Genomic DNA, 27792 nt, shown 5'->3' on the forward strand with positions numbered 1-27792 from the left:
ATTCATAAATGCATTATATTTATTACAATATATATATATCTTAATCGATATGCATTATATCTATTATATTAATAATTAATACAATATTAATAACACTAGTTCAAAGTTCTATTTGAAATAAATGAATTTATTATTAAAATATATTTATTTACTTAAATAATATGAGTAGAAAGATAAAATGATTTGGTTTTATAAATTAGAACAATTTTTGATAAACTACATACAATTATTAACCGTTTTAATGATATTTCCATATTATTAAACGGACTTGACGGAGAACCACACAAGTCACACAAGTCTTTCCCCTAGCTTAAGTTTAGTTGACTAGTGAGTATGATTGATAAGGAAGTCTTCATCCACAAAATTTGTGATAATTCTTGACTTTTAAATACATGGCAATTTAGTAGCCACAGTAGACAAATTGCTCACTCAAGTTGTCTTGCCCCTTAGCTTATAATAACCTACAATCATAAATATCCCAAAAATCATTCCAAAGAGAGTTGAGTTGTTCACCATGTTTACTTGCAGGTTCTATCTTTTTTGCCTTGTAACCATTCTATACATTTGTTTATGTGTTGGAAACTCCAACATTAAGAAATGTGTAGAGGCAGAAAAGAATGCTCTTCTGAAGTTCAAAGCTAAGCTGATTGATAAAAATGACTTACTATCATCATGGAAAGGTCAAGAAGATTGTTGCATATGGAAAGGAGTTACATGTGATAATTCAACTGGTCATGTAATCTTGCTGGATCTCCGACCTCCAAATATCAACCTTGATATTATACCACAACTTGGAGGTAACATAGATTCTTCACTATGTGAATTGCAAAATCTAATTTCCTTAGATCTCAGTTTTAATCAATTGGAAGGAAAAATCCCACAGTGCATTGGCTCACTTGTTCAATTGACATACTTGGATCTTGACAATAATGGACTTGTTGGTGCCATTCCTCATTCTCTAGGAAACCTCTCCAATTTGCAAATTCTTGACCTTGGGAACAATGAGTTTTTGTTTGCAAATCACCTTGAATGGGTCTCTACCCTTTCTAATTTGACATACCTTGATCTATCATATACTAATCTTAGTCAGGTTGTTGATATACTATCACCATTAACCAAACTCCATTTTGTAGAATATGTCGAATTAGATTTTTGTGAACTCCATCAATTCAATCTCAAATCTACTCCACTTATAAAGTCTTTCAATTCTCTACTTTCTTTTAGTCTGAGAGGTAACTACTTTAGCTCTCTATCATGGATGTTTAATGTTAGCAAAGTAATCACACATCTTGATCTATCATCTAATTCTTTACAACAAAGTATTCCGGATGGCTTCAAAAATATGAGTTCTCTTGAATGTCTACTTCTTTCAAATAATAAACTTCAGGGTAGCATACCAAAATCCTTTCAGAGTTTGTGTCAACTAATAACATTGGATCTGTCTTACAACAAATTGTCTGGCCAATTCAGTGATTACATGCAACACTTGTGTTCAGAAGGACATGACATAATAAACTTGAAACTTTCAGACAATCAATTAAATGGGACACTTCCTTATAATATTGGTCAACTTTCTAAACTCCAAAGTTTGTCTATCCATTCAAATAAGTTTAGTGGTATCATCAATGAATCACATTTTTCAAACCTATCCAATTTGAGATATTTGTATGTGGACAAAAACCCACTTTCATTCAACTTGAGTTCAAATTGGATTCCACCTTTCCAACTGTCTGTTCTATCTGCATCTTCATGCAACTTGGGGCCTAAATTTCCATTGTGGCTCAAACATCAATGGAAACTAATGTTATTGCAAATTTCCAATAATGGCATTTCCAATTATTTTCCTGAATGGTTTTGGGATTTAACTCCAGGTTTGGCATACCTGAATGTTTCTCATAACAAACTTAGTGGAGCCTTGCCAAAATCAATACCAAGTATGAAACCTAGAATTTCAGAAATTACATGGGATTTCAGTTTCAACAATTTGTCAGGTCCACTACCTAGTTTTCCACCACAAATAACTCTTCTAAGTGTCTCAAATAATATGTTCTCAGGGTCCATATCTTCTCTTTGTGGATCATCATATCAGAATTTAGCTTATCTTGATTTGTCTAATAACTCCTTATCAGGGAGACTATTGGATTATTGGGGACAATTTCAAAATTTACAAGTCTTGAATCTGGCAACAAATAATTTTTTTGGGAGAATACCAGATTCCTTTGGGACCTTACAAAGTATTGAGACAATCCATTTAAATAACAACAATTTCACTGGTGAGTTTCCATCTTTGGCTAATTGTAGCAACTTGAAGTTGATGGATTTTGGGGATAACAATATCGAAGGAGCAATACCAACATGGGTAGGCGAAAACCTACATCAAATGATCATTTTGCGCCTACGATCAAATAAGTTCCAAGGGAGCATACCTAAAAGCCTTTGCAATCTATCACATGTTCAAGTATTGGACCTCTCTAACAACAATATTATAGGGAACATACCTCAATGCCTTGATCACGTGACTGCTTTGTCAAATACAACATTCTCAAGAGAACCAATTTCCTATGAAACGCATGGATATATTGGCTTTGAAGATTACAATTTTGGCTCTTTTAGTGACAAAGCAATATTAGCATGGAAAGGAGAAAATAGAGAATATGGGAAAAACCTTAGATTTTTGACAGCCATTGATCTCTCTTGCAACCAGTTAAACGGACAGATACCTCAAAGTATGACAATACTTATTGCATTAGCTAGCTTAAATCTTTCAAGCAATAATCTCACAGGGTTCATTCCCAACAACATTGGTCATATGGAAATGCTAGAATCACTTGACTTGTCAAAAAACTATCTTTCTGGTACAATTCCTGAAAGTCTGTCAAATTTGAGTTTCCTCAGTTATTTGCAGTTGTCATTCAACAGCTTATCTGGAAAAATTCCAAGCAGTACCCAACTACGAACATTTGATGCATATACATATATTGGGAACCCTAAGCTTTGTGGACCACCATTGTCAAAAGATTGCCCAGAAGATATCAACAACACTTATGGAAACGATGTTGAAGGAGAAGATGATGATAATGGATTCATAAGCTTTGGGTTCTACATCAGCATAGGACTTGGATTCTTTATTGGATTTTGGGGAGTGTGTGGAACTTTAATCCTTAAGACTTCATGGAGATATGCCTATTTTCAATTCTTCAACAACGTCTGTGATTGGATATATGTGCAACTTCTTCTCTTCATAGCTAGAATGAAAAGGAGATTTCAAGTCCAAGACTAAAAAGGTAAGACCATTAATATCTCATCTTTTTAATATGGAATGTTACATTATTTGTCATTAGTAATGACTATAGAACATTAAGGCATCGTTCAATTTATGTAGTCAACCCTACTTAATAGGATTAAGAGTTAGTTGTTATTATTTTTACATTGTTTATTAAACATGATCTCATTGCGATTAAAAGTGCAATACAACAACCAAACATAGTTTATTAGGCGCCACTCAACAGATGCAATGGGGCACCTGGGTGGAATAGGAGGCTGAAATGTTGTGGCTAGCACCAACACTTACACTCCATTTTGCATATGATGTTTCTTCTTCAATTCTTGGTCGATTTCTGTGAACAAATATAATACTTCTTTCCTATGTTTTTATCCTTCTACATTCAAATTTGTCACAAACCTTAATCTTTACATTCTTTATGAAGTGTCAAGGTGTTAGGATTGATGCTTAGGAACCACTCTTGTTATTTTTAGCTTCTTTCCCTAGTTTAAGTACCCTTAATTGATCTTTGGATGTTATATCATTTGTTCCCCTCTCTATTATTGCATTGTAGCGTCTACAATTAAGACTAATTGATATTTTCATTTACCAAATCAACTAATAATTACTTGTAAGAACAAATACTTAGTTAACTAAATAAATTCTAACAAAAGTAACTTAGAATTTAATAATAAACTAATAATTATTAGGATAGATAAATCATGAATAATATTTAAGAAACTAAAACATGTATATAACTTTGTATACCTTGTCCACTAATATTTAATGATTGCATGGACTCCATGAAGTAGTTAAAATAAGTTTTTTTCCCTCTACATTTTGCAGGTGATGCTACATTTTAGAAGAAGACGTGAGAAGATATATTGATCAATTTTATAGACATATAAGCTTTCGATTTGATTGGCTTCAGATATTTTTAGGCTATTTCTTTATCAGGACTTCAAACACTACAATTTTCTACTTCTATTTTTTCATATTATACATACTTTCCGTGCAATTGTACAATAAATCATTCCATCTTTTGAAACTTCTATTGGCCTCTATTAAAGTGATATTTTTTACATCCTTGGATATTAATAGTGGAAATTAAAATAAATAATGTGCATGACTTCAATTATTTGTTGTTGCTTTGCTTCAATGTTTTAAATTATTCAAATTGTATATCAATTTTAATGAAATTACTTATAGAATAAAATATCTCCTATTTAACCATTTTTATAAAATAAATAAAAAAATAAAAAAATAGTACACATGTCATGATTTTAATGACTAAATGAAATAATTTATCTTCTAGTATAAGAAGATAATTTATTCTCATTACTTAAACTCTCAAGGTTAGTTGTTGCCAAATCTCAATTAAAACGTTGTGGTTCTAATTCCAAAATCTGCTAATGCTGATAGAATTGAGGAATCCAAATCTATTACTCTTGCTAATTTTTAATTCTAAAAAATAATTAAGAGTGTGTTTGGTTTCAAGACATATTTTCTATTTCTATTTCCTTTTTCAATTTTAAGAAACAATTTTCATTTCCATGTTTTCATTTCCTGAAAATATGTTTGTTATTATCATTTTCATTTTCATAACTATGCACTCTAAACTTTATAAACCAGGATAAATACTTTTGCAACGAATCCAATTCTAAATTCTAATCACTAAAGTAGTCAAACCAATGATTTTATAGAATGCCTACATATTTGATACTTGTATTTTTTTCCAATGTATTTTATGTCAATAATACGTTGAACATTTTTAGTTGTTGAACTTGGTCATTTGCTATTACAAAAGCGTGTGAAAAGTCATAATGAGCATCATGCAGTTGCATATGCTCTCTAAAAAATGTAAAATTAAAATAAATTACTCACATACAAGTGCTATACTATTTAATTAAGGTTGCAGTAACATCAAGAAACGTCAATTTTCATCCCTAAATCATATATTATCATAATCATAATCAAACTATTTCAACAATATCATAAGAGAGACAAAGAAAAGTTATTATGTTGAGAGATAAAGAAATAAATTTTATTATGAAGATGTGTGATAGTAAGGACAAATGAGGCCCTCGTCAATTGATTTCAACATTTTGTTGATTAGTGAAGAGAGTAATTGAAAATAATATTCCCCCCATTCTACATCTTTTGATGTTAAAGGTTATGCACATAGTTTCAAAAAATATCAAATGAAGTAAAAATTCAATAAAATTTGACTAAAATAGTCACATTTAATACACATAAAAAACTGAATTAAAAATGAAATGAAGAAACATGTTGAGAAAATATTAGTAATAAATAATGGTATAATTGGAAAGTAAAATATAAATGTATATTGGGTTTTCAAAACATCAAAAGATTTGGAATAACATGAAAATGTTAAAACATCAAAAGATATAGATCGAATGGAGTAATAAAAGTCTTAAAATTTTCAATAAAATGTCATTGTCTTATTATTGAAAATATTGGAAATGATATTTTTTTCATTTTCAAAATTTCCAGAAATGAAGCTCATGTTTTCAAAAATATGAAATGAAAACAACACAACAAACATGTTTTCACCCTCATTTTCTGATTTCATTGAAAATGAAAACAAAAAATGGTCAAAGCAAACACACCCTAAGGTTTTAGCTTATAGACTAGTCTTAATTGCTGCTAGAGTTGTCTCACATCAGCAAAGGGGTTTCATCAAAGACATATATATCCATGATTGCATCTGCACATCCTCTGAAGCAATTATTCTAGTTGATCACAAAACCTTTGGTGGTAATATGGCAATCAAGCTGGATAATAGGAAAGCATTTGACATAATGGATTGGAACTTTCTGCTTGATACCCTCAAGGCTTTTGGTTTTCATGAAAAATTCATAAAGTTGATTAAAATAATTATGCACTCAACCTAACTTTCAATCAATGTGAATGGCCAAAATGCTGGTTTTTTCAACTGTCTAAGGGGTGCGAGACAAGGGGTCCTCTAAATCCCTTTATTTTCTATTTAGTAGAAGATAACCTGAGTAGAGGTATTTCAAAGTTGGTCAATGAAAACAAGATTAGTCATATCTTTGGTTCTAGAAGATTGCTCACTCCTAGCCATGTGCTATATGATGATGACATCTTAATATTTTGCAAGGGTATTAAGAGGGAATTGCTTGCTCTAAAATAGTTGATTGCTACTTATGCTCAAGCCTCTAGAAAGCATATCAATCCTAGTAAATGCAAGTTCTACACTTCTCAAGGAACAACTAGTAAAATTGTTATCTTGTCCTCCTATTTGGGTTTCAATGTTGGTGATCTTCCTTTAATCTACTAAGTTTCTTTGTTTAAAGGGAAGCCAATAAGATTGCATCTTCTACCCATTGTTGACAGAATTACCAGTAAACTAGCTAAGTGGAAAGGGAAATCTCTACCAATTATGGGCAGAGTGGAATTGGTGAAATCAGTTATCTAAAGCATGATAGTTTATAGTTTCCACATCTATGCTTGGCCTGCTCAATTACTCAAACATTTGGACTCTTGCATCAAAAATTGTATATGGTCTGGCGAAATTAATACAAGAAAGATGGTCATTGTGGTCTGGTCTCAAGTGTGCATCCTTTCAAGAGCGGTGGTCTAGGTCTCAAATCAATAAAAAAATTGAATCTTGATGCCCTTCTCAAATTGGCTTAGGAGATGTTGAGTTCTGATCAAGAATAAGTTGTTTTCTATAGAAGGAGATTTGTAATAAATCTACTTCATCCACAAGATATTTCAAATCTTTCTATTTAACTTGGAATTCCAATTAATTGGAAAGTGCAAAAAACACTTCATATGGCTTATAGGAGAATGTCACAACATCAACTTCTGGAATGATAATTAGCAAGGTCATCCTTTGGTTGATTCCTTAAACATTCCAGATGAATTCCACACTAGTTTGCTTGTATCTTTAGTTGATTTCATCCAAGAATCCAAATGGATAATTCCAATTGGATACATCATCCACATCGAATATCTTCTTGGATTATAGAAGGAAATGGAGTCCTCGGGTGAAGGATCTTCTTGATGCCAATATCATTCATACGTGAGCATAATTTGGCATTGTAGAAACTAGTTCAGGTTTGAGAATAAGAGGTTCAATCTACTCCAAGTTATCACAAAGATAAAATTGACCATAAATTTTTCTGGAAACACATCTAAAGCTTGTGCTACTCCTACTTTTTAGGAACTCAACATTCTATAATCTCTAAATGTCGTCATAAACTACAACAAAGCTCCAAAATTATTGAAGTGAATTGGTCTCCTCCTATTATAGGAAGGGTGAAAATCAATTCTGGTGGGGTTGCTCAAGGTTCTCTAGAACATGCTGGTGGTAGTTCTATTTTTAGGGATCACAAGAATGATTTTATGGCCTGCTTTGCAGATTATTTTGAAATTGGCGATGTTCTTTTCGCTGAGTTGAATGTTGTTATCATGGCAATTGAGTTTGCTCACAAAATGGTTGGAACTCAGTCTGGTTAGAATGTGATTTGGCTATGGTAGTTGACATTTTCAAGTGGAAAGTCAATGTTTCTTGTAAGTTATTACACAAATGGTCTTGCTGCAAAAGGCTAATGCCTTCAATGAAGTGTTCAATGTCTTATATATTCAGGGAAGGAAATGCTTGTGCTCATAAACATTCTAACTACGGAATCTCATCTAAGGTTTTCTCTTATTGGAATGCAATTCCAAGTTTCATTGTTCATGATTTTAATAGGAATGGGTTAGGACTTCCTGCGTATAGATCTATCTCAATGTAACTCATTATTGTATCTTCCTTCATCTAATATATTTCTAAAAAAATAATTTCAAAAACTAAAAGAAAAATTAGTACATATGTCATGATTTTAGTAACTGGAGGAGATAACTTATCTCCTCAGTCATGGGTGCCTAATGTTACCAAAGTCCTCATATGTCTTGATCTCTAAGATAATTACTTGAAACATAATATTCCATAAGGATTAGCAAATATGAATACTATTTACTCTCATAGGGATGGCAATATGGGCTTGACCCGACGAGTTAGCCCGTTTGGATTATTATTTTTAGAAAGTCGGGTTGGGAATTTGAACCCTTTTAGAAATAAGGGTTGGGTCGGGCTAGCCCATATTTTGGCGGGCCAAAGGCGAGTCGGGCTAGCCCTTATTATTGTAAACTTTGAAGTTAGAAGTTTTATTGTGAATTAGGAGTCTATAAGTTTTAAACTAAGACGATATGTTATTGTGGACTTTGGTTTGTGATTTTTTGTTTTAAAAGACATTTATGAGGCATGGTGGTTATTTATTTTTGAAAATGTGATTGAGTTGGTTATAAATGTGTGTTTTAAAAAAAAAAATGGGTCACTCCTACCAAATTTGGGTTGGACTGACATTTTGAACCCTTTAGCAATAAGGGTCAGGTCAGCCAATATTTTAACGGGTCAAAGGTAGGTCGAGCAAGCCCGTATTGCCACCCCTAGTTAGTTGAATATACTAGTGGGGCAACTTTCTATTCTCCACACTTTGTGCATCTATTTAAATAACTTGAATGGTGTCATTGATGAGACACATCTATCAAACCTATCAAACTTAAGAATTTTGGAGGTGGGTCAAACTTCACTTTCATTCAAATTGATTTCAAGTTGGGTTCCACCTATCTAACTGATTAGATATATTTATCGGTGTTTCAAATTATGTTCATAGTTGTGGTTATCTTACATTTATTATAATTGTGGAAAAATGTAGTAGCAATTGGGGTCTTGATGTCATTGTAGAGTACAATCTAAAATGATGATATGCACCATCATGCATTTTGGGCCATACTTTTCCATCTTGGCTCAAGCTTTCTAGGCTACTTGACTGTCTACAAATTTCTAATATAATTGTGCTATTTCAGGTTAGCTTCCTAATTGGTTTTTGGACCTATCTCCAAGTGTGTTCTACCTAAATGTTTCTCATAACAAAATCTCAAATAATATATTCTGAGAGTCCATATCTTCTTTTTGTTAAACACCATTTTCAATGTTAACCATTCTAGATATGTCTAACAACTTTTTAGAGGGGCAATTACCTGACTCTTTGGAATTGTTTTCGATTATTACAAGTCCTGAATTTGGAAATTTATGTGTTCTCAAGGAGAAAACCCAAGTCATTAATTTATCACTTTTCAACAAATTAAAACAATACACTTGATCGCATAATTGTTTTGTCAACTATAAAATTTCCAAGAAAATATATTTTCTATTTGGCAAGTGGATTTATCCCTAATGTTGAAGGTGACCAAATTGGATTGTACACTAACCAAGCAATATTTTTATGAAAAGGGAAAACATATAATATGAAGAAAAAAATATTGGGTTTCTAATAGTCATTGATCTTTCTTACAATCAATTAACAGGACATACCTCATAGCATAATAAGCACAGCAAGGAACCTTTGATGCCTCTAAAGATGGTATGGGTGGACATCTTAGGTTATTTTCACAAACATGAAGTGCGTTGTGCTAATTTGTATCATTGTTACATTTTCCTTACTTGCTATGACAATTGATTGAAGGGTGACAAAGGAACCAAATGACTAAGATATGATTTTTATTAATTTGGATAAAGTGTGTGATAAGTTGTTTTGAGTTGTATTGTGAAAAACTTAAGAGACAAAACGAGTTTAGATTATTGACATTTGAGTAATTAAAGATATGTGTGATAAGTTGAAACTAGCGTTAGAATAATAAATGAAATATAGGAAGATTTTCTAATTGTGATAGGACTAGACCAATGGTAAACATTTTGAGTCCAACTTGTTTATATCGTTCTTAAATTTGTTTTATGAGCATATCCAAAATATATGTGTCACGATATTGTTGATCTTAAATATATAAAATTTATTTCTCCTATGTATTAAAGTAGCTTTATTGTTGTTAAGTAATAGAGGATATTAATTTGGTCAATGTTTTTTTAGAATGGGCATCATTCTCATTGGGTACAGTTTATTTTTTATTCATAAAATTATTTATGCAAACTTATTTTATTAACAAATTTATATAATATATTTTTCTTAAAATGTTGTTGTTTTGAACTCTATAAACTTATTAAAGTATTCTTCATAGCAACATTACTTGAAATTGTTAATATCAATTCATAAATAATATAGGTAAGTGAATATGAAGATAGCCTTTTTGAAATTTTCGTCCTTTCAAAGTTAGAATAGTTTTGTGTTCATTTTAGTTTAAATGTTTAAATTTTTCTTATAAAAAGATCGCCATTAAACACATTAATAGAGATTTGCTTAAGAAATGATGGATGGAAATAATATATCATAATTGCAGAAAATAATGATACACTCTCTTAAATAGAAAAAAATTGACTGAAAACTATTGGTTTGGAATCAAAGCTAAATTATTTTTTATTACTCATTCTAATCAAAATTCTAAAGAAAACAAACCAATAGGTCTTATTTAGAAAAACACTAGATTTCTAATTCTTAATAGTTAAACATTGGGGCAACTTTCTAATCTCCATACTTTGTCTATCTATTCAAATAACTTGAATGGTGACATTGATGAGGCACATCTATTAAACCTATCCAACTTAGGAATTTTTTTGGAGGTGGATCAAACTTCATTTTTCATTCAAATTAAGTTCAAGTTGGGTTTCACCTTTCCAACTGACTAAACTACATGCATCAGTATTTTAAATTACGGTTGGTATTAGTCACATTTACCACAATTATGGGAAAATGTAGTTATTGTTGTGATACAATTGTAGAGTACAATTTAAAATACTAAATGTATCATCAAGCATTTTGGGCTATATATACCTTTCCATCTTGGCTCAAGTATCATAGGCAACTTGATATTCTCCAAATTGAGACAATACACTTGATCGCATAATTGTTTTATCAACTATAAAGTTTCCAACAAAAACAATTATCTATTTGGCAAGTGGATTTATCCCTCATGTTGAAGGTAAAAAATGGCTTGTACACTAACTAAGCAATATCTACTATTTATTATGTAAGAATTGAAGGTGCTGGTGGTGTTATTACAAAAATGGACATCCTCTTTAATTGACATTTGGATTTAAAATGGATGAACTTGTCATAACATCTTTTCTTTTTAAGGTATAGACTAATGAAGTGAGAGAAACAAATGCCATTTATTTTCAAATTTTAAAACTTTTCGTATTAATCTTTCTCTCTACATTCATTTTTTATTTTTTGAAAATGAAGAGGTCAGTCTATATCTTTTCCATTTGTTTTTTTTCAATTCATTTTTCATATCATTCTCTCGGAGAAATTTTCTTTTCTCAGACTCACCAAACCATCTTCTACATTTTTTTCTTCATCCTTCCTTTTTCATCCTAGCTAGGCACAATTTTTTCATCTGTGAAACTCATCGATAGGTTCTTTGTTTAGAGGTATGATTTTTCCTCACAACTTCTTATATGTACATTATCTCACTCTATCAACCTTCTTTATCATCGGATCTCATAATTTTTAATTATTTGTATTTGAAGAGGTGATGAGTCATGATAGTGTTTCTAACATCTCACACTTACCTCTATTTCTACTCACTCATTCACTCAAAGGTATGTCTTTTCAACAAAGTTTACTAAGAATGTAACATTGTTTCCTAACAAGTTAATATTTTCTGGTCATTTTTCTAGATGAATCTTATTTTATTTCGAATCATTGTTTTGATTTCTCATTATACCTCATTTCAAATTTTTTGGTGTTATTTTTTTGTTAAAATGTTTACTATGTCACTTTTTAAGCTAATAATGGTACAAATGAAATTTTTTCTACAATTTTTAGTTCAATGTCGTATGATATTAGACCTTCTTCTGCATTTTATGTGTCTTAGTTGTTCTGTTTCAAACTATAGTGTCCATTTAGTTGTGTTACTTTCTCTATATATCCCATTTTTTCTCATTCTCTCTCTTGCTTCCATCATCTATTGCCTTTTCCATTTTCCTTTTTCAATTTCATAGAACACATTGACTCACTCATCACCTTCCTCACATTCTATATCCTATGTTTTTATCTTTTAGTCTAGCTTTCTCTTAGTCTGTTAATTTTCCCTTATTCTTCTTTAGCATTATGGTTCATAAGCAAAAGAAAGGTTACAAAGTGTTATAGAGGTCATGGGAGCTCCAAAGGTAGAAGAGGTAGCTACCTACCAATGGACCAACTTCAAAGCGAATATTGTATAGATTCAAACGCATCTTGGGTTATGTTAAACGTTAATCCTTCCTCAACTTGCATTTTCAGTTTATTGGATAAATTGAATTCTTATTTTTTTGTTCAATGTCCATTTTTGACTAATATTGATATATATTTTTTGAACTATTAATAGCCCTGGAAACCACTTACTCACTTGCTCATGAGAAAGAAATGGAATAGAATATTATTGAAATTTAGAGTGTGTAGATTTTTAGGAAAAGTGACAGTTTTGTGATTTAGAATAGAATATGAGGATGGGTATTGATGTATGAGGAAAGGATATTTGATTTTCGGAGTGGTGAAGTGGTACGGCTCAAATTGGACGAAACTCCACATGTATCTCTCAAATTGAAACGAACACTTGAATTTTAAAGGGGTGAATTTGTCATAATGTATTTTCCATTCAATTTTTATATCAGTCTCTCTCTTTATCCATTTTCATATCATTATTTTGTGTGAGTGAAATGTCATAATCCATTTTCATAATTATTTTAGTGTACAATAACATTCAGCAATTATATTATGTTATATATATATGTACTATAAATATTTCCTAAAATCTAAAAGTTAAATTTTCTTTCATAGTTATTTCACTAAATAGCATTGTAACGCAATTAGAAGTAAGTGTATATAAAAGCAATCATAAAATATATATAAACTATTAGTATTATATGACATATTTTACTTATGTTTGTTTGAAATATTTTTTATTCCTTCATTTTAGACAATGTTTATTATGGATATATATTTATAATGGTTTATTATTTGATTCTAAAATAACCTCTAACAAATAAAATTCAATCATGTGGAATTATTATCGGTTACTATTGAAATAATATATTCTTGTAAACATTCTTTTTATTTGTATGTGCTCATTGTAACAGTTTTTTAAAATGTATGACATAATATAAATTTCAATATACAATAGAGTCTATAATACAAACAATAAAAATATCAATTTAAATATATATATATATATATATATATATATATATATATATCATAAAAGTGACATTTTTTATTAGGAAAATATATATAACTATTCTTTAAAATATGTACATTAAAATATAACAGTTGTTCGTCGTTTGAAAAATAATAGAAATATCACAACTCTAATACTACACTAAATTTTGTATTTTGTGGAGGTTTTTGTGTGGAGGTTATTCAAACCTCCACAAATAAATAAAATAAGTCGTGACAATTAACTAAATATATTATAAATGTGATCGTTTTTATTAAGAAAACGTGTACAGTTTAAAACATGTACATTAAAATATCACAATTGTTTGTCATTATAAAAATAATAGAAATATCACAATTCTAAATGATATACTGAAAAATATATCTTTTAAATAATAGAAATGAAACTTCAAATTTTTTTTTATAAAATGTAATTTCTATATGTAAAAGGAGTAATGTAAACAATAATACCAATAGGAAAGATTGGTGTAAAGGCATATTAATAATCTTCTATTAATAATATGGCACATGTAAACATTGATTTTTTAATATTGTTGATGTTAAAAATAGTTTAAAAATGCACATTTATGATTGTATGAATTTGGAATATTAAAAACATCAAATCTTTAGTATAAAACATATTAAGTATCAATCTAAAATAAAACATAATCATTCTAGATTTATGCTAATATTGTGCATGTAAACATTCAATTTTTTAAACATAATGAGAATCAATCTTTCTCTTTGTACTACAAGGTTATTTTGTCACCTTGTAGGGTAAGGAACTAATCCCTTTTTAGAGTGTGTGACTTCCCTCCTAACGAGTGTCGCTCCTAGAAATTGGACCTTTATCATTTTGGTCGTTCTAAGCATCAATCTAAAATAAAACATAATGAATATACTAAAAAATACCTTTTAAATTTATATTGTACTTCTAAACATAATCCCAAAAAATATAGTGCAAAAATAAATCCTTATATTTATATAGAGAATATAGAGGAGAGATACTATCTCATAATACAAATTGAATTTTATTTGATACGAGTTATATTAGAAATACTTTAAACAATCATACTTTTAACAATAGTTCGAACTTGGTTTGTTGGAGGTCATTAGTGAGAACTTTTAGGTGAGAAATCTAAAAATTCTCAAGTCCCACATAGAAGAGTTTTGAAAAACAACTCCCAACTCACACATAGGAGAGATGAGGAACTTGGAGAAAATCACATGTTATAAATAGAAGTTTCATCCATTCATATTTTATTGCCCCAATTTGAATGTGATTTCATTCAACTTTCTTTTTTCTCCCTCATATTTTCTGCCGACGTATTTCCGACAAACTTCTCCCCTTTCTTTCCATGGCACTAAGAATTGGCACATGCAGACAAATCGTAGAAATTTTGAGAACTGATACTGGTAATCAGATTGAGGGAAAAGAATTGGAACGAGTAGCCATATTGTGGGCATTTCGAGGGTAGTCAGATTGTGGAAAAGTAATTGGCACAGGTAACCATATTGTGGGGATTTCGAGAATTGCCACAAGTAGCCATATTGTGGTGGGTGTATTCGAGATTGAGTCTTACAATGCATTAAGAATTCAATAATAGAGATATGAGTTGTTTTATCCTGGAGACAGCGTAATTGATAGTCTATTTGCACATTTTGGGCAATGCCACGAAACGTCTTAGAGAGAGCGACATGGGCGTGACTCATCCAATAAGTATTATTTCGTGTCATTTAGAATTGTTGCAAGCTACAGTGAAAGCAACAACCAATGTTGCTAATAATTCATACAATCATAATTTTATGAATTTTTGGTATAGCAAATTTAAATTGGGTATAACATTAGGCAATAACAATGTAACCACAATGATAATATTAACAAGATAATGGAAATATTGGATATAATCATAAAATAATTTGATTCTCTATAAATATATACTTGATTAAATTTATTTGGTAGCTTGAAACATTATTTTATTATATTCATTATCATGTAATGGCTAAATTTATATGGTACTCATACTATTTGTGGTAGCGGATACCCATAAGTATGTTTTCCTAAAATTTAGTTACACTTTTATTGATATTCGTTTACATTTAATTTGTGAAAAATTATGGTTGATTACTTATATTTTACACATTGAATTTGTTATTCCTTGCATTGTTTGCAGTACTTATATGAGCGAGTACAGTTAATGCTTACCCGTAGACATACCTAACTATTTGCAGATACTCAAGTGGGTAGTGTTAATTGCAAAAATTTCCTTAAATAATAAGGATAATTAAGCACATTTTAATCTTAAATGTCTACATAAATATAATTCATACTATATATCGAGTCAAATATTTGCACAGAATTTTATGACATGTGTTTTTATGATATTTCATATGAGTAGAGGCTAAAATGAGCAAAAGATGCTAAAGGAGAACTTAACTCTAATCACAATATTTGAAGATAATGGTTCAATCACCTAATTCTAATCATAATCTTTGACGATAAGAACTCAACCACCTAATCGTAATCATAATATTTGAAGATAAGGAAAATATATGGAAAAATAGAATAAATAGGAGACTAGCTATAAGTTGAAGGCATCACTCGTCATCACTGATCATCACTAAATATCACTTAGAGGATAAAATATTAGGATTGAGACAATAACCACTATAGGAAGCTTGGAAAGAAGAAGAATCTCAACCAACCAAATGGCTATAGCTTCCATGGGAATGAGTAGCTAAATCCTCATATCTGGGGTTAGATGTAATTAATTGAAATCGATGTGTTCAATATGACTATTTAATTGTTTAATATTATTCTATTGATTTTTCTTGATTATTCTTATTCTTAATGATTGTTTTCATTTGATCACCCAATGCATGATTTAAGGTTTAAAAATGAGTAATGGGAATTTATATGTTTAAACTAGATCTAGAATATATGAACTAGTAACATATTGATGTCTAGGAATATAATTAATTGAACAAGTCATTCTAACATCCACATTATTATGATTAAATGGTTAATTTGTCAAGCAATTGAGAATTAGTTTATTTATTCATTTGATACGTTTAGTCAAAGAATTGATGAATAGATAAGAACTAGTGGTGGAGAAATCATAGGAATAATCACATATGAATATCAGTATTGGATAATAGAGGACAAATAGTGAAATCTAACCTCAAGCTCTTTATCTCTCAACTAAATATCTTCAAATCGGTTGCTTTTAAATTAGTTTAATTTTAATATTTCACTAAATCAAAACCTTTTTCAACCCAAATTCAATTATTTTATAACTAAAAGAATATCAAGCAAGTCATTATGGATTCGACAATCTTATATGCTTGTTTGTGACAACTTGTTGATTAAAAATAATAACCAATTTGTCGGTTAGCAAAATGGCACCGTTGTTGGGTACTTGCGTCTAGATATGTTATTCTTTAGCAAATTTTATTTTATTTCGTATTTTTAAACTTCTTTGTTTATTGTGGTTTCGTAAGATTGCAAAAAAAAAAAATCTATTTTTAATTCCTTTTTTATTTCGTCCAATTTATTTCTCTTGACTAACTAATCTATGTTGGCATTTCTTTTTACTCTTAATCTAGAAAAAAAATATAAGAAGAGAGTTTTATTTTTCTTATTTCCTTTTCATATCCTACAAGAAGAAGCCCAAAAACAACAATCAATGACTTCAAGAAATCATGGGGCACAATGATCCAAGCCATCTCACAAGTCTCAATAGACTCCTAAGAAATGCAAAGTATACTGCAGTAGATCCAGATTTTATTCAACTTCCATATGCTAACCCATTTGCAGGACTAGACCATGAGGATCCATATTCTCACATGGTTACATTTTATGAGCTATGTGGGACTGTTGGAGTCTCAGAAGAAGAAGAATCGTTATTTTTTAGGTTGTGCACATTCTCCTTGATCAGGAAAGCCAAGGATTGGTTATTGGACCAACCATCACAAGTAAGGACGGATTGGAACTGGTTGGAGGAGAATTTTATAAACCATTTTTTTCTCATATACCAAATTCATGGAGGCTAAAGTAACAATATCTATTTTCTCTCAAGGAGCAAATGAAGCTTTATGTGATGCATAGGAGAGGTACAAATTAATGCTAAGAAAGTGCCACAATCATGGCTTTGATGAGCTAACACAAATCTATATTTTTCGAAATGGATTTTAACAACAATACAAACTAATCTTGATGCTACAACAAGTGGTTCGTTGATAGAAAAGAGTTATTAAGAATCCATAAAAATTATTGAAGCAATGACCACTAATGGTCGACAATGCCAACATGAGAGATGAGTATTGGAATTGGGCGCTTAAGACGCAGTGTTAGCTCAAAACAAAATATTAACTTGACAATGGAGAAACTAACTAAGTAGATATCGAACCTTCCAAAAAAATCAGTGGAATGCAAGAATTAGCAACTATTGTGGTCCTCCAATTCCGCATGAAGAGGAAGTGCAATACATGGGAAATCAGCAAATGCACGATCAACAATACCAAAGCAATTATCCCATGGGAGACAACCAACTATACACACAATCATGAAGGCAAGACATAGAACCTTCAAATATAGAAAGAGTAAAATAAATAAAAATCATGGTGAAAAAGGAATGGTACAAAAAGATTTAAAATTATTTAATGAGTTCAAGTATAGAGAGTAAAATAAATAAAAATCTAGTATGCTCTCTTAACTTCATAGGAACTTTGATATCCGAAAAACCATATTCTTTGTAGATGAAAGAAACACATTCCACCTATTTTTGCATCGATTGTCATAGTTGGTGAGCTCTACCTTTCTTGATCGACTAACAATGGATTGCATGTTGAGAACACTTAACTATTACACAACTATTTAATTGCATAGATTTGTATTGGGCACCATACATTTCTTTGAATTGTTTACTCTTAAGTTTTGTTTTATGAATGTTGGATGATTAAAGTTGATATTCCTTGAACAATGTTGAACATATTGGGAAGTTTACTGTTCTAAAAAATTTCTGCATGCACACTTGTTGAGTCTGGACTTGTACTTTTGTTTGAGGACAAATAAAGTTTTAAGTTGGGGAGAGTTGTTAATTGTGAAAATTACCTAAAATAATAAGGATAATTAAGCACATTTTAACCTTAAAAGTCTACACAAATGTAATTCACAATATATATCGAGTCAAATATTTGCATCAATTCTATGACATGTGTTTTTATGATATTTCTTTCAGGTGATTAGAGGCCAAAGGAGCATACTCAGCATAGGATGTCAAATGAGATCCTCATGTTAATCACAATCTTTGAAGATAATGGTTCAACCACCCAAATCTAATCACAATCTTTGAAGATAATGGTTCAACCACTTAATTCTAATCATAATCTTTGAAGATAATGAAAAGATATGGAAAATTAGTATAAATAGGAGGGTAGCTATGGGTTGAAGGCATCACCCGCCAACACTGATCATCACTGATCATCACTAAACGCCACCTAGAGGAGAAAATATTAGGATTGAGACAACAACCACTCTAGGAAGCTTGGAAAGAAGAAGAATATCAACCAACCAGATGGCTATAACTTCCATGGGAAAGAGTAGCTAAATTCTTCTGTCCAATGTTAGATGTAATTATTTGAACATGATTGTCCAATATGACTATTTAATTGTATAATATTATTCCATTATTTTTACTTGATTATTCTTATTCTGAGTGCTTGTTTTGGTTTGATCATCTAGTACACGGTAAAAGGTTTAAAAATGAGTAATGGGAATTTCCATGTTTAAATTAGATCCAGAATATATCAACTAATAACATATTGATGCCTAGGAATATGGTTAATTGAACTAAACATTCTAACACTCATATTATTATCATTAGATGATTAATTTGTCAAGGAATTGAGAATTAATTTATTTAGTCATTTGATCTGTTCAGACAAAGAATTGATAAATAGATAAGAACTGATTGTGAGAAAATCATAGAAATAATCATATATGAATGTCATGAATGGGTACTAGACGACAAATAGTGAAATCTAATATCAGGATTTTCATTTCTTAACTTAATATATTCAAATCGCTTACTTTTACATTTCACTAAATCAAGACATTTTTCAACCCAAATTTAATTATTTGTTAATTAAAAGAACATTAAGCAAACTCTTGTGGATTCAACAATCTTATATATTTGTTTGCGACAACCCATTTGATTAAAAATAATAACCAATTTGCCCTTTAGTAGCATATGGAAAACGAAGCACTTTGTAGAAGGAAAGGTGGATCATAGACCCACATAAACATTGGTTTATATTATTCGAAGTAAATTTTGTAGAAGGAAAGGAGACGTGATCGGTTTTCCCTTTTGTGCTATTTATAGGACCATGTTCAAAGCACATTAAGCTTTGTCTTAGTGGTGGGTCCAACCAGAAAACTAATGAACCACCTATTGGATAATTATATGGAATATGCAACTAAATTGGTTAATATCAGTCAAATTGTATCATACTATATTATCATAACCAATTTGTGAATGAAAAATTTAGTATTTTTCAAAGTCTTACAATAAGTATTCAAACCTAGAATTAAATAGTTGTTTGTAACATAGTATCTTTTCATAATTGAGTTATAAATCGCAAACAATATATATATAAATAAATATGTATATATTAATAAATACATTATATTTATTACAATATATATATATATATTTTAATCAATATGCAGTTTAATTAGTAAATTATTGTACTACTATATTAGTAATTTGACTGGTATAATAATCAATACAATATTAATAACACTAGTTCAAAGTTCTATTTGAAATAAATGAATTTATTATTAAAATATATTTATTTACTTAAATAATAAATAATATGTGTAGAAAGATAAAATGATTTGGTTTTATAAATGAAGAACAATTTTTGATAAACTACATACAATTATTAACCGATTTAATGATATTTCCATATTATTAAACGGACTTGGCGGAGAACCACACAAGTCACACAAGTCTTGCCCCTAGCTTAAGTTTAGTTGACTAGTGAGTATGACTGATAAGGAAGTCTTCATCCACAAAAATTGTGATAATAAATAAATTCCTAAAGAAATTTTGCCAACAATTCTTGACTTTGAAATACAAGGCAATTATTAAACAAATAGCTCGCTCAAGTCTTGCCCCTTAGCTTAAGTTTAGTTGACTAGAGGACTATGGTTGCTTATAATTACCTACAAACATAAATATCCCACAAAAACATTCCAAAGAGAGTTGAGTTGATAACCATGTTTACTTCCAGGTTCTATCTTTTTTGTCTTGTAACCATTCTATACATTTGTTTATGTGTTGGAAATTCCAACATTAAGAAATGTGTAGAGACAGAAAAGAATGCTCTTCTAAAGTTCAAAGCTAAGGTGATTGATAAAAATGACTTTCTATCATCATGGAAAGGTGAAGAAGATTGTTGCATATGGAAAGGAGTCACATGTGATAATTCAACTGGTCATGTAACCATGTTGGATCTCGTACCTCCATACATCAACCATCAATTTATACCACAACTTGGAGGTAACATAGATTCTTCACTATGTCAATTGCAACATCTAACTTCCTTAGATATCAGTTTTAATCAATTGGAAGGAAAAATCCCAGAGTGCATTGGATCACTTGTTCAATTGACAGACTTGAATCTTCACAATAATGGACTTGTTGGTGCCATTCCTCATTCTCTAGGAAACCTCTCCAATTTGCAAAGTCTTGACCTTAGTAGCAATGTGTTTTTGTTTGCAAATGACCTTGAGTGGGTCTCTACCCTTTCTAATTTGAGATTCCTTGATCTTTCATATAATAATCTTAGTCAGGTTGTTGATATACTATCACCAATAACCAAACTCCCTGATGTATGGTATGTTGGTTTAGATTTTTGTGGACTCCCTCAATTCAATCTTAAATCTATTCCACTTATAAATTCTTCCAATTCTCTACATTCTCTCGGTCTCAGAGGTAATTACTTTAGCTCTCTATCATGGGTGTTTAATGTTAGCAAAGTCATTGGATATCTTGATCTATCATTTAATTCTTTGCAACAAAGTATTCTGGATGAGTTCGAAAATATGACTTCTCTTGAGTGTCTACGTCTTTCAAATAATAAACTCCAGGGTAGCATACCAAAATCTTTTCAGAGTTTGTGTCAACTTGAGATATTAGATTTGTCTTCCAACAAATTGTCTGGCCAATTTAGTGATTATATGCAACATTTGTGTTCAGGAGGAAATGTTATTATAGAATTGGAACTTTCAAATAATCAATTAAATGGGACACTTCCATATAATATTGGGCAACTTTCTAGTCTCCAACGTTTGTCTATCTATTCAAATCAGTTTAGTGGTGTCATCAATGAATCGCATCTTTCAAACCTATCCAACTTGGCCTATTTGTATGTGGATAGAAATCCACTTTCATTTAACCTGAGTTCAAATTGGATTCCACCTTTCCAACTTATTCATCTATCTGCATCTTCATGCAATTTGGGGCCTAACTTTCCATTGTGGCTCAAACATCAAAGGAAATTAATGTTGTTACAAATTTCCAATAATGGGATTTCAGATTATTTTCCTGAATGGTTTTGGGAGCTAACTCCAAGTTTGGCATACCTGAATGTTTCTCATAACAAACTTAGTGGAGTCTTGCCAAAATCAATACTAAATATGGAAAATGGATTATCAGAAGTTGCATGGGATTTTAGTTTCAACAATTTTTCAGGTCCACTGCCTAGTTTTCCACCACAACTAACTCTTTTGAGTGTCTCAAATAATATGTTTTCACGATCCATATCTTCTCTTTGTGAAACATCATATCAGAATCTAGCTTATCTTGATTTGTCTAGTAACTCCTTATCAGGGAGACTATTGGATTGTTGGGGACAATTTCAAAATTTACAAGTCTTGAATCTGGCAACAAATAATTTCTTGGGGAGAATACCAGATTCCTTTGGCACCTTACAAAGTATTGAGACAATCCATTTAAATAACAACAATTTCACTGGCGAGTTTCCACCTTTGGCTAATTGTAGCAACTTGAAGTTGATCGATTTTGGGGATAACAATATCGAAGGAACAATACCAACATGGGTAGGTGAAAACCTACATCAAATGATCATTTTGCGCCTACGATCGAATAAGTTCCAAGGGAGCATACCTGAAAGCCTTTGCAATCTATCACATGTTCAAGTATTGGACCTCTCTAACAACAATATTACAGGGAACATACCTCAATGCCTTGATCACATGACTGCTTTGTCCAATACAACATTCTCAAGAGAACCAATTTCCTATGAAACGCATGGATATATTGGCTTTGAAGATTACAATTTTGGCTCTTTCAGTGACAAAGCAATATTAGCATGGAAAGGAGCAAATAGAGAATATGGGAAAAACCTTAGATTTCTGACAGCCATTGATTTCTCTTGCAACCAGTTAAAGGGACAGATACCTCAAAGTATGACAATACTTATTGCATTAGCTAGCTTAAATCTTTCAAGCAATAATCTCATTGGGTTCATTCCCAACAACATTGGTCATATGGAAATGCTAGAATCACTTGACTTATCAAAAAATTATCTTTCTGGTACAATTCCTGAAAGCCTTTCAAATTTGAGTTTCCTCAGTTATTTGCAGTTGTCATTCAACAGCTTATTTGGGAAAATTCCAAGCAGCACCCAACTAAAAACATTTGATGCATATACGTATATTGGGAATCCTAATCTGTGTGGACCACCATTGTCAAAGGATTGCCCAGAAGATAGCAGCAACATTCATAGAAATGATGTTGAAGGAGATGATGATGGATTCATAAGCTTTGGGTTTTACATCAGCATGGGACTTGGATTCGTTATTGGATTTTGGGGAGTGTGTGGAACTTTAATCCTTAAGACTTCATGGAGATATGCCTATTTTCAGTTCTTCAACAACATGTGTGAATGAAAATTAAGGAGATTTCTAGTGCAAGACTAAAAAGACTAAAAAGGTAACGCCATTGATATCTCATTTTTATATACAATATAGAATGTTGTTAATGAATATGATTTATGATACAACATTGTAACATTGTTCATTATTTATATAGTCAACCTCACCTAATATCATTAAAACTTGATTGTTGTTGTTATTTATTAAACATCATTTTGTTGTCGTTAAAAGTGCAATTCAACACCAATCAAACTTTAATGTCATTATTGAGAAGCATCTTAATTAGAGATGTCAAAAGGGGTCGATCTGGTTGGGATGGCCCGCCAAAGCCCGAATATTTATAGGGCTTAGGTATCATTGTAGACATTTTTATTGCATCTAGGCTTTTAGCCCGGTCCGGCCAGGCTATATGAAAACTGGACTTAGACCGGGCTTACGTGAGCGGGCTCGGGCTATCCGTTTTTCCTTATTTTTTTTAGAACCTTTGGTTTGGTAATAAGCCTTAGGTAAAAATTATTTTACAAAACAACTTATAATAAAAAATTGATAATAAATATTATGTTATGAACTTTGAATAAAAAATAAAGTAATATCTATACCATAAATTTTTATAAATTACAATAAAGTTATAAAGTTAAACATTATACTATTTTTCATAATATATTTTTAAGTCCAATAAAAAATAATGTATCAAATCAAATTAGAAGACATTAAGTCATATAGATTTCACTTTTCCTTTATTGATTGTGTACCTAATTAGATTTAACTTCTACAACAAAAACAAAATAAAGAAAATAATTTTTGCAACAAAACTAAAAGACAACATTATTTTTCCCCATAGAGAACTTCACACAACCAAATTTAATATAATAGTTTATAATAAAAGTGTTGATAAAGAACATACAAAAATGATAATACTTTTTATAGTCTCTAAAAGTTTATATATTATAGTGAAGTCCATATTATATTATGTTATAGAGTGAGAGTCCAATAAAAATGAGATATGTTAAAAATTATATATGTGAATTTCACGTCTTAACTAAAAAACAAGATGTTAGATTATAAGATTGGTTGTATTGGACATAAGAAGTGTGTTAAAAAAGTTATACATTAATATCAAATTATATATATTAAATAATTTAAATTATTTTTTTAATTTTATGTGGGCCGGCTCTCCACAACCCGCTTAGGGCGGGTTTGGGCTACAATTTGAATGCCTAAATTGTATCCGAGCTTTTTAGTCTGGCCCAATTTAGCTTGGACCTAATGTGTTAGCCCGAACCCGTCCAGGTAGCCCATTTTAACACCTCTAATCTTAATATCGTAATTTCTCTATTTAGGGAATAACCCCAAATCATATTATGAGTTGATTAGACTCATAAAAGCATGAAGAGAATAATTAACGATGAACACAACAATGTATTTAATTCAATTTAGAGGAATACGTGTTAAACATTCCTATCCAATTCCTAACAAAACAATTTAGCTACTCATAATAATAATGAAGAACAAACGATAAGAATAAACAAGAGCACACTTCATGGAATGAAATTAAAGGGTTACAAGAAAGACATCATTGACCATTTGGAACCAATTGTTTAGAGTAATACTTATTTTCTTATGTCTGAAAATAGGGGAAAATAGTTTTTGAAACATCATTCCACCAGAAGAAAGATCATATGTCCCAAAAAAATTGTTATTTTTATGTCCCAAGTCAATCATATTCCACAAAGTACTAAAAATAAGTTATTTTCTATTTTATAATTTTTTCTTAATTAGTTGACACTTTTTGATTGGATTATGACACAATAAAATACCAAATATTGGGACAAGTGATCTCCATTCCATTCGACTAGGTGTCATTTAACATGCACCTAAGTATGGTGTCAAAACTTCCGCCATATTTTTTGTTCCAAATTTTGTATTAATTCATGTACCATTTCATTCTTATTAATCATAAAATAAAAAGTTTATATATATTTAATTCATGTTTTATTTTTTTGACTAATGAGAATAAATGATACATGAAGTAATGCAAAGTTTGGAATAAAAGATGTAGTTCTTATGATAAACTAATACGTCATTCCTAAGTTTTTGTCCTTCTACATTCAAATTTGGTCACAAACTTTAGTTTTGACATTCTTTATGAGGTGTGGAGGTGCTCATATTGATGCTTAGGAACCACTCTTGATATTTTTAGCTTCTTTCCCTAGTTTAAGTACTTTTTAATTGATCTTTCCATGTTTTGTCATTTATTCCCCTTCCTATTATTGCATTGTAACCTCTACAATTAATAGTAATTAGTATTTTTATTTACCAAAACAACCAATAAGTACTTGTAACAACTAATACTTAATTAACTAAATAAATTCTAATAAAAGTAAGTTAGAATCAAATAATAAACTAATATTCTACCGAAAAAATAATAAACTAATAATAAGGGAAAGTAAATCAATATTTATGAAACTAAAATATGTTTATAACTTTGTATAATTTGTTAGCTAATATTTAATGATGGCATGAACTCCATGCAATTGTTAATACATGTTTTTTCCCTCTACATTTTGCAGGTGATGCTACATTATAGAAGAAGACATGAGAAAATATATTGATTAATTTTATAAACATATAAGCTTTTGATTTGAGTGGCTTCAGATATTTTATAGGCTATTTGTGTTTCAGGACTTTAAACACTCCAGTTCTGTACTTTTATTTTACATATTATATACTTTACTTGCAATTGTACAATAAATCATGTCATCTTGTGAAACTTGTACTGGCTTCTGTTAAAGTCATATTGTTTACATCCTTGAACAGTTATAGTGGAAAATAAAAAAATAAAGGGCATGACTTCAATTATTTGTTGTTGCTATGCCTTCAATGTTTAAATTATTCATATGATGGAAGAGGATTTTTGGAAGGAGAAATCAAGGCTTAACTAGCATACTAGTGGTGACAGTAATACTAATTTATTCCATAAGATTGATAAGATAAGATAAGATATATCACCAACTCTATGTCTATGATCAAAGTTGGAGACTCCATTCTCACTTGTCATGAGGATATAGCTAACCATGCTCTTAATTATTACAAGGATTTGTTTGCATATCCTAATAGCTCTGTCTCTAATTCTCTAATCCAAGAGGTTATTCCTAGCCTAGTAAATGTAGAGGAGAATTTCATGCTAACCAAAATTCCTGATCATGGTGAGAACAAGTTTGTTGTGTTTTCAATAAATGGAGAGTGGGCTCCTAGTTCTGATGGATTTGGGGATGTTTTTATCAATAATTTTAGGACATAGTGGAGCATGATGTATGCAACTCTGTCTCTCAATTCTTCTCTAATAGTTGGCTAATGCCAAATCTCAACTCTAACACTGTGACTCTCATTCCAAAATATGCTTCTACTAAGAGATTTGTTGAGGCAATTCCCACATTTGGCGTGATGAACCAGGGATTTGTTGAGGCAATTCTCGCATTTGTTGGGATGGACCAGGGATTTGTTGAGGCAATTCCCGCATTTGTCGTGAGGAACCAGGGATTTGTTGAGGCAATTCTTGCATTTGCCATGACGAACCAGAGATTTGTTGAGGCAATTCCCGCTTGAAAGTAAATCTTTCTGATTGAAACACAAGTTTATCCCTGAGGTCACGGGTTCGAGTCATGGAAGGCTCCCCTAGGAGGGGAATAAAATATTGCATAGAGTGTTTAAGCTTAATGGGTGGTACGCCTAGTATATTCATGGGCATGGGAGGTCACATGTGAGGGTTGAGGTGATACATTTTTATGTTACATGTATTGAAATGAAACCTATAACTCGAAATGATACATGAAATGCAAGTACGCTAACTTTGAGTTCATACTACCTTAAAATGCATGACGTACATATGAGGATGCATTTGATTTATTTGGGATGTATGAATTATGTGAGAATTCAAATCACATGATAACACATGTGATGCAACTATGGAATGCATGTAATTTTCTTTTTTTTTAGTGTATGAGACTCTTAAAAAAAAGTAATTTATTATGTATATGACTTTGAATGCTTGAAGACTATGTGAAAATATATGAAATATTTTTTTCTTTTTATGATGAGATGATAACGTTTGCGATAATGAAATTAAAATGTATGATATAGTAATGCGTGAAATAGAATATTTTGAATGATTTATTTTTATTTTTCTGATATGTATGCATAAGTGAGTGTATATTTGTGTAATGTGTTTATAATTTTTTAAAATTGCATGTATACATGAGTGAATGAATGCTTAACATTTTTTTATGCATAAATGAATGTCTAAGTCATTGAATGATTACTTTTCTTTCTGAATACATGAATGAATATTTTTAGAATGACTGAGTTAATGAATAAAACGTAGATGA

At 30.6% G+C, this 27792-nt stretch overlaps 1 protein-coding gene across 3 annotated transcripts; it reads left to right on the forward strand.

Moving 5' to 3' along the window:
- On the forward strand, nucleotides 467–26266 carry LOC109336556 (LRR receptor-like serine/threonine-protein kinase GSO2). 3 transcript variants are annotated; one of them, XM_019573230.1, is made up of 3 exons: nucleotides 470–797; nucleotides 21009–23465; nucleotides 25978–26266. In XM_019573230.1, the coding sequence occupies exons 1-2, from the start codon at nucleotides 515–517 to the stop codon at nucleotides 23420–23422; spliced, it is 2697 nt and encodes an 898-aa protein (XP_019428775.1). In that variant the 5' UTR covers nucleotides 470–514; the 3' UTR covers nucleotides 23423–23465; nucleotides 25978–26266. The 3 variants fall into 3 exon arrangements, with proteins under 3 accessions (XP_019428773.1, XP_019428775.1, XP_019428774.1); XM_019573229.1 differs by having other exon boundaries at nucleotides 471–1090; nucleotides 21302–23465; XM_019573228.1 differs by lacking the exons at nucleotides 21009–23465; nucleotides 25978–26266 and adding an exon at nucleotides 4109–4370 and having other exon boundaries at nucleotides 467–3284.

Source organism: Lupinus angustifolius, chromosome LG20 (assembly GCF_001865875.1).
Source record: "Lupinus angustifolius cultivar Tanjil chromosome LG20, LupAngTanjil_v1.0, whole genome shotgun sequence".
NCBI classification, from domain to species: Eukaryota; Viridiplantae; Streptophyta; class Magnoliopsida; order Fabales; family Fabaceae; genus Lupinus; species Lupinus angustifolius.

Bases quoted from the DNA above. Each gene is read 5' to 3' on its own strand.
- LOC109336556 (XM_019573228.1), top strand. From the start codon at position 515: ATGTTTACTTGCAGGTTCTATCTTTTTTGCCTTGTAACCATTCTATAC.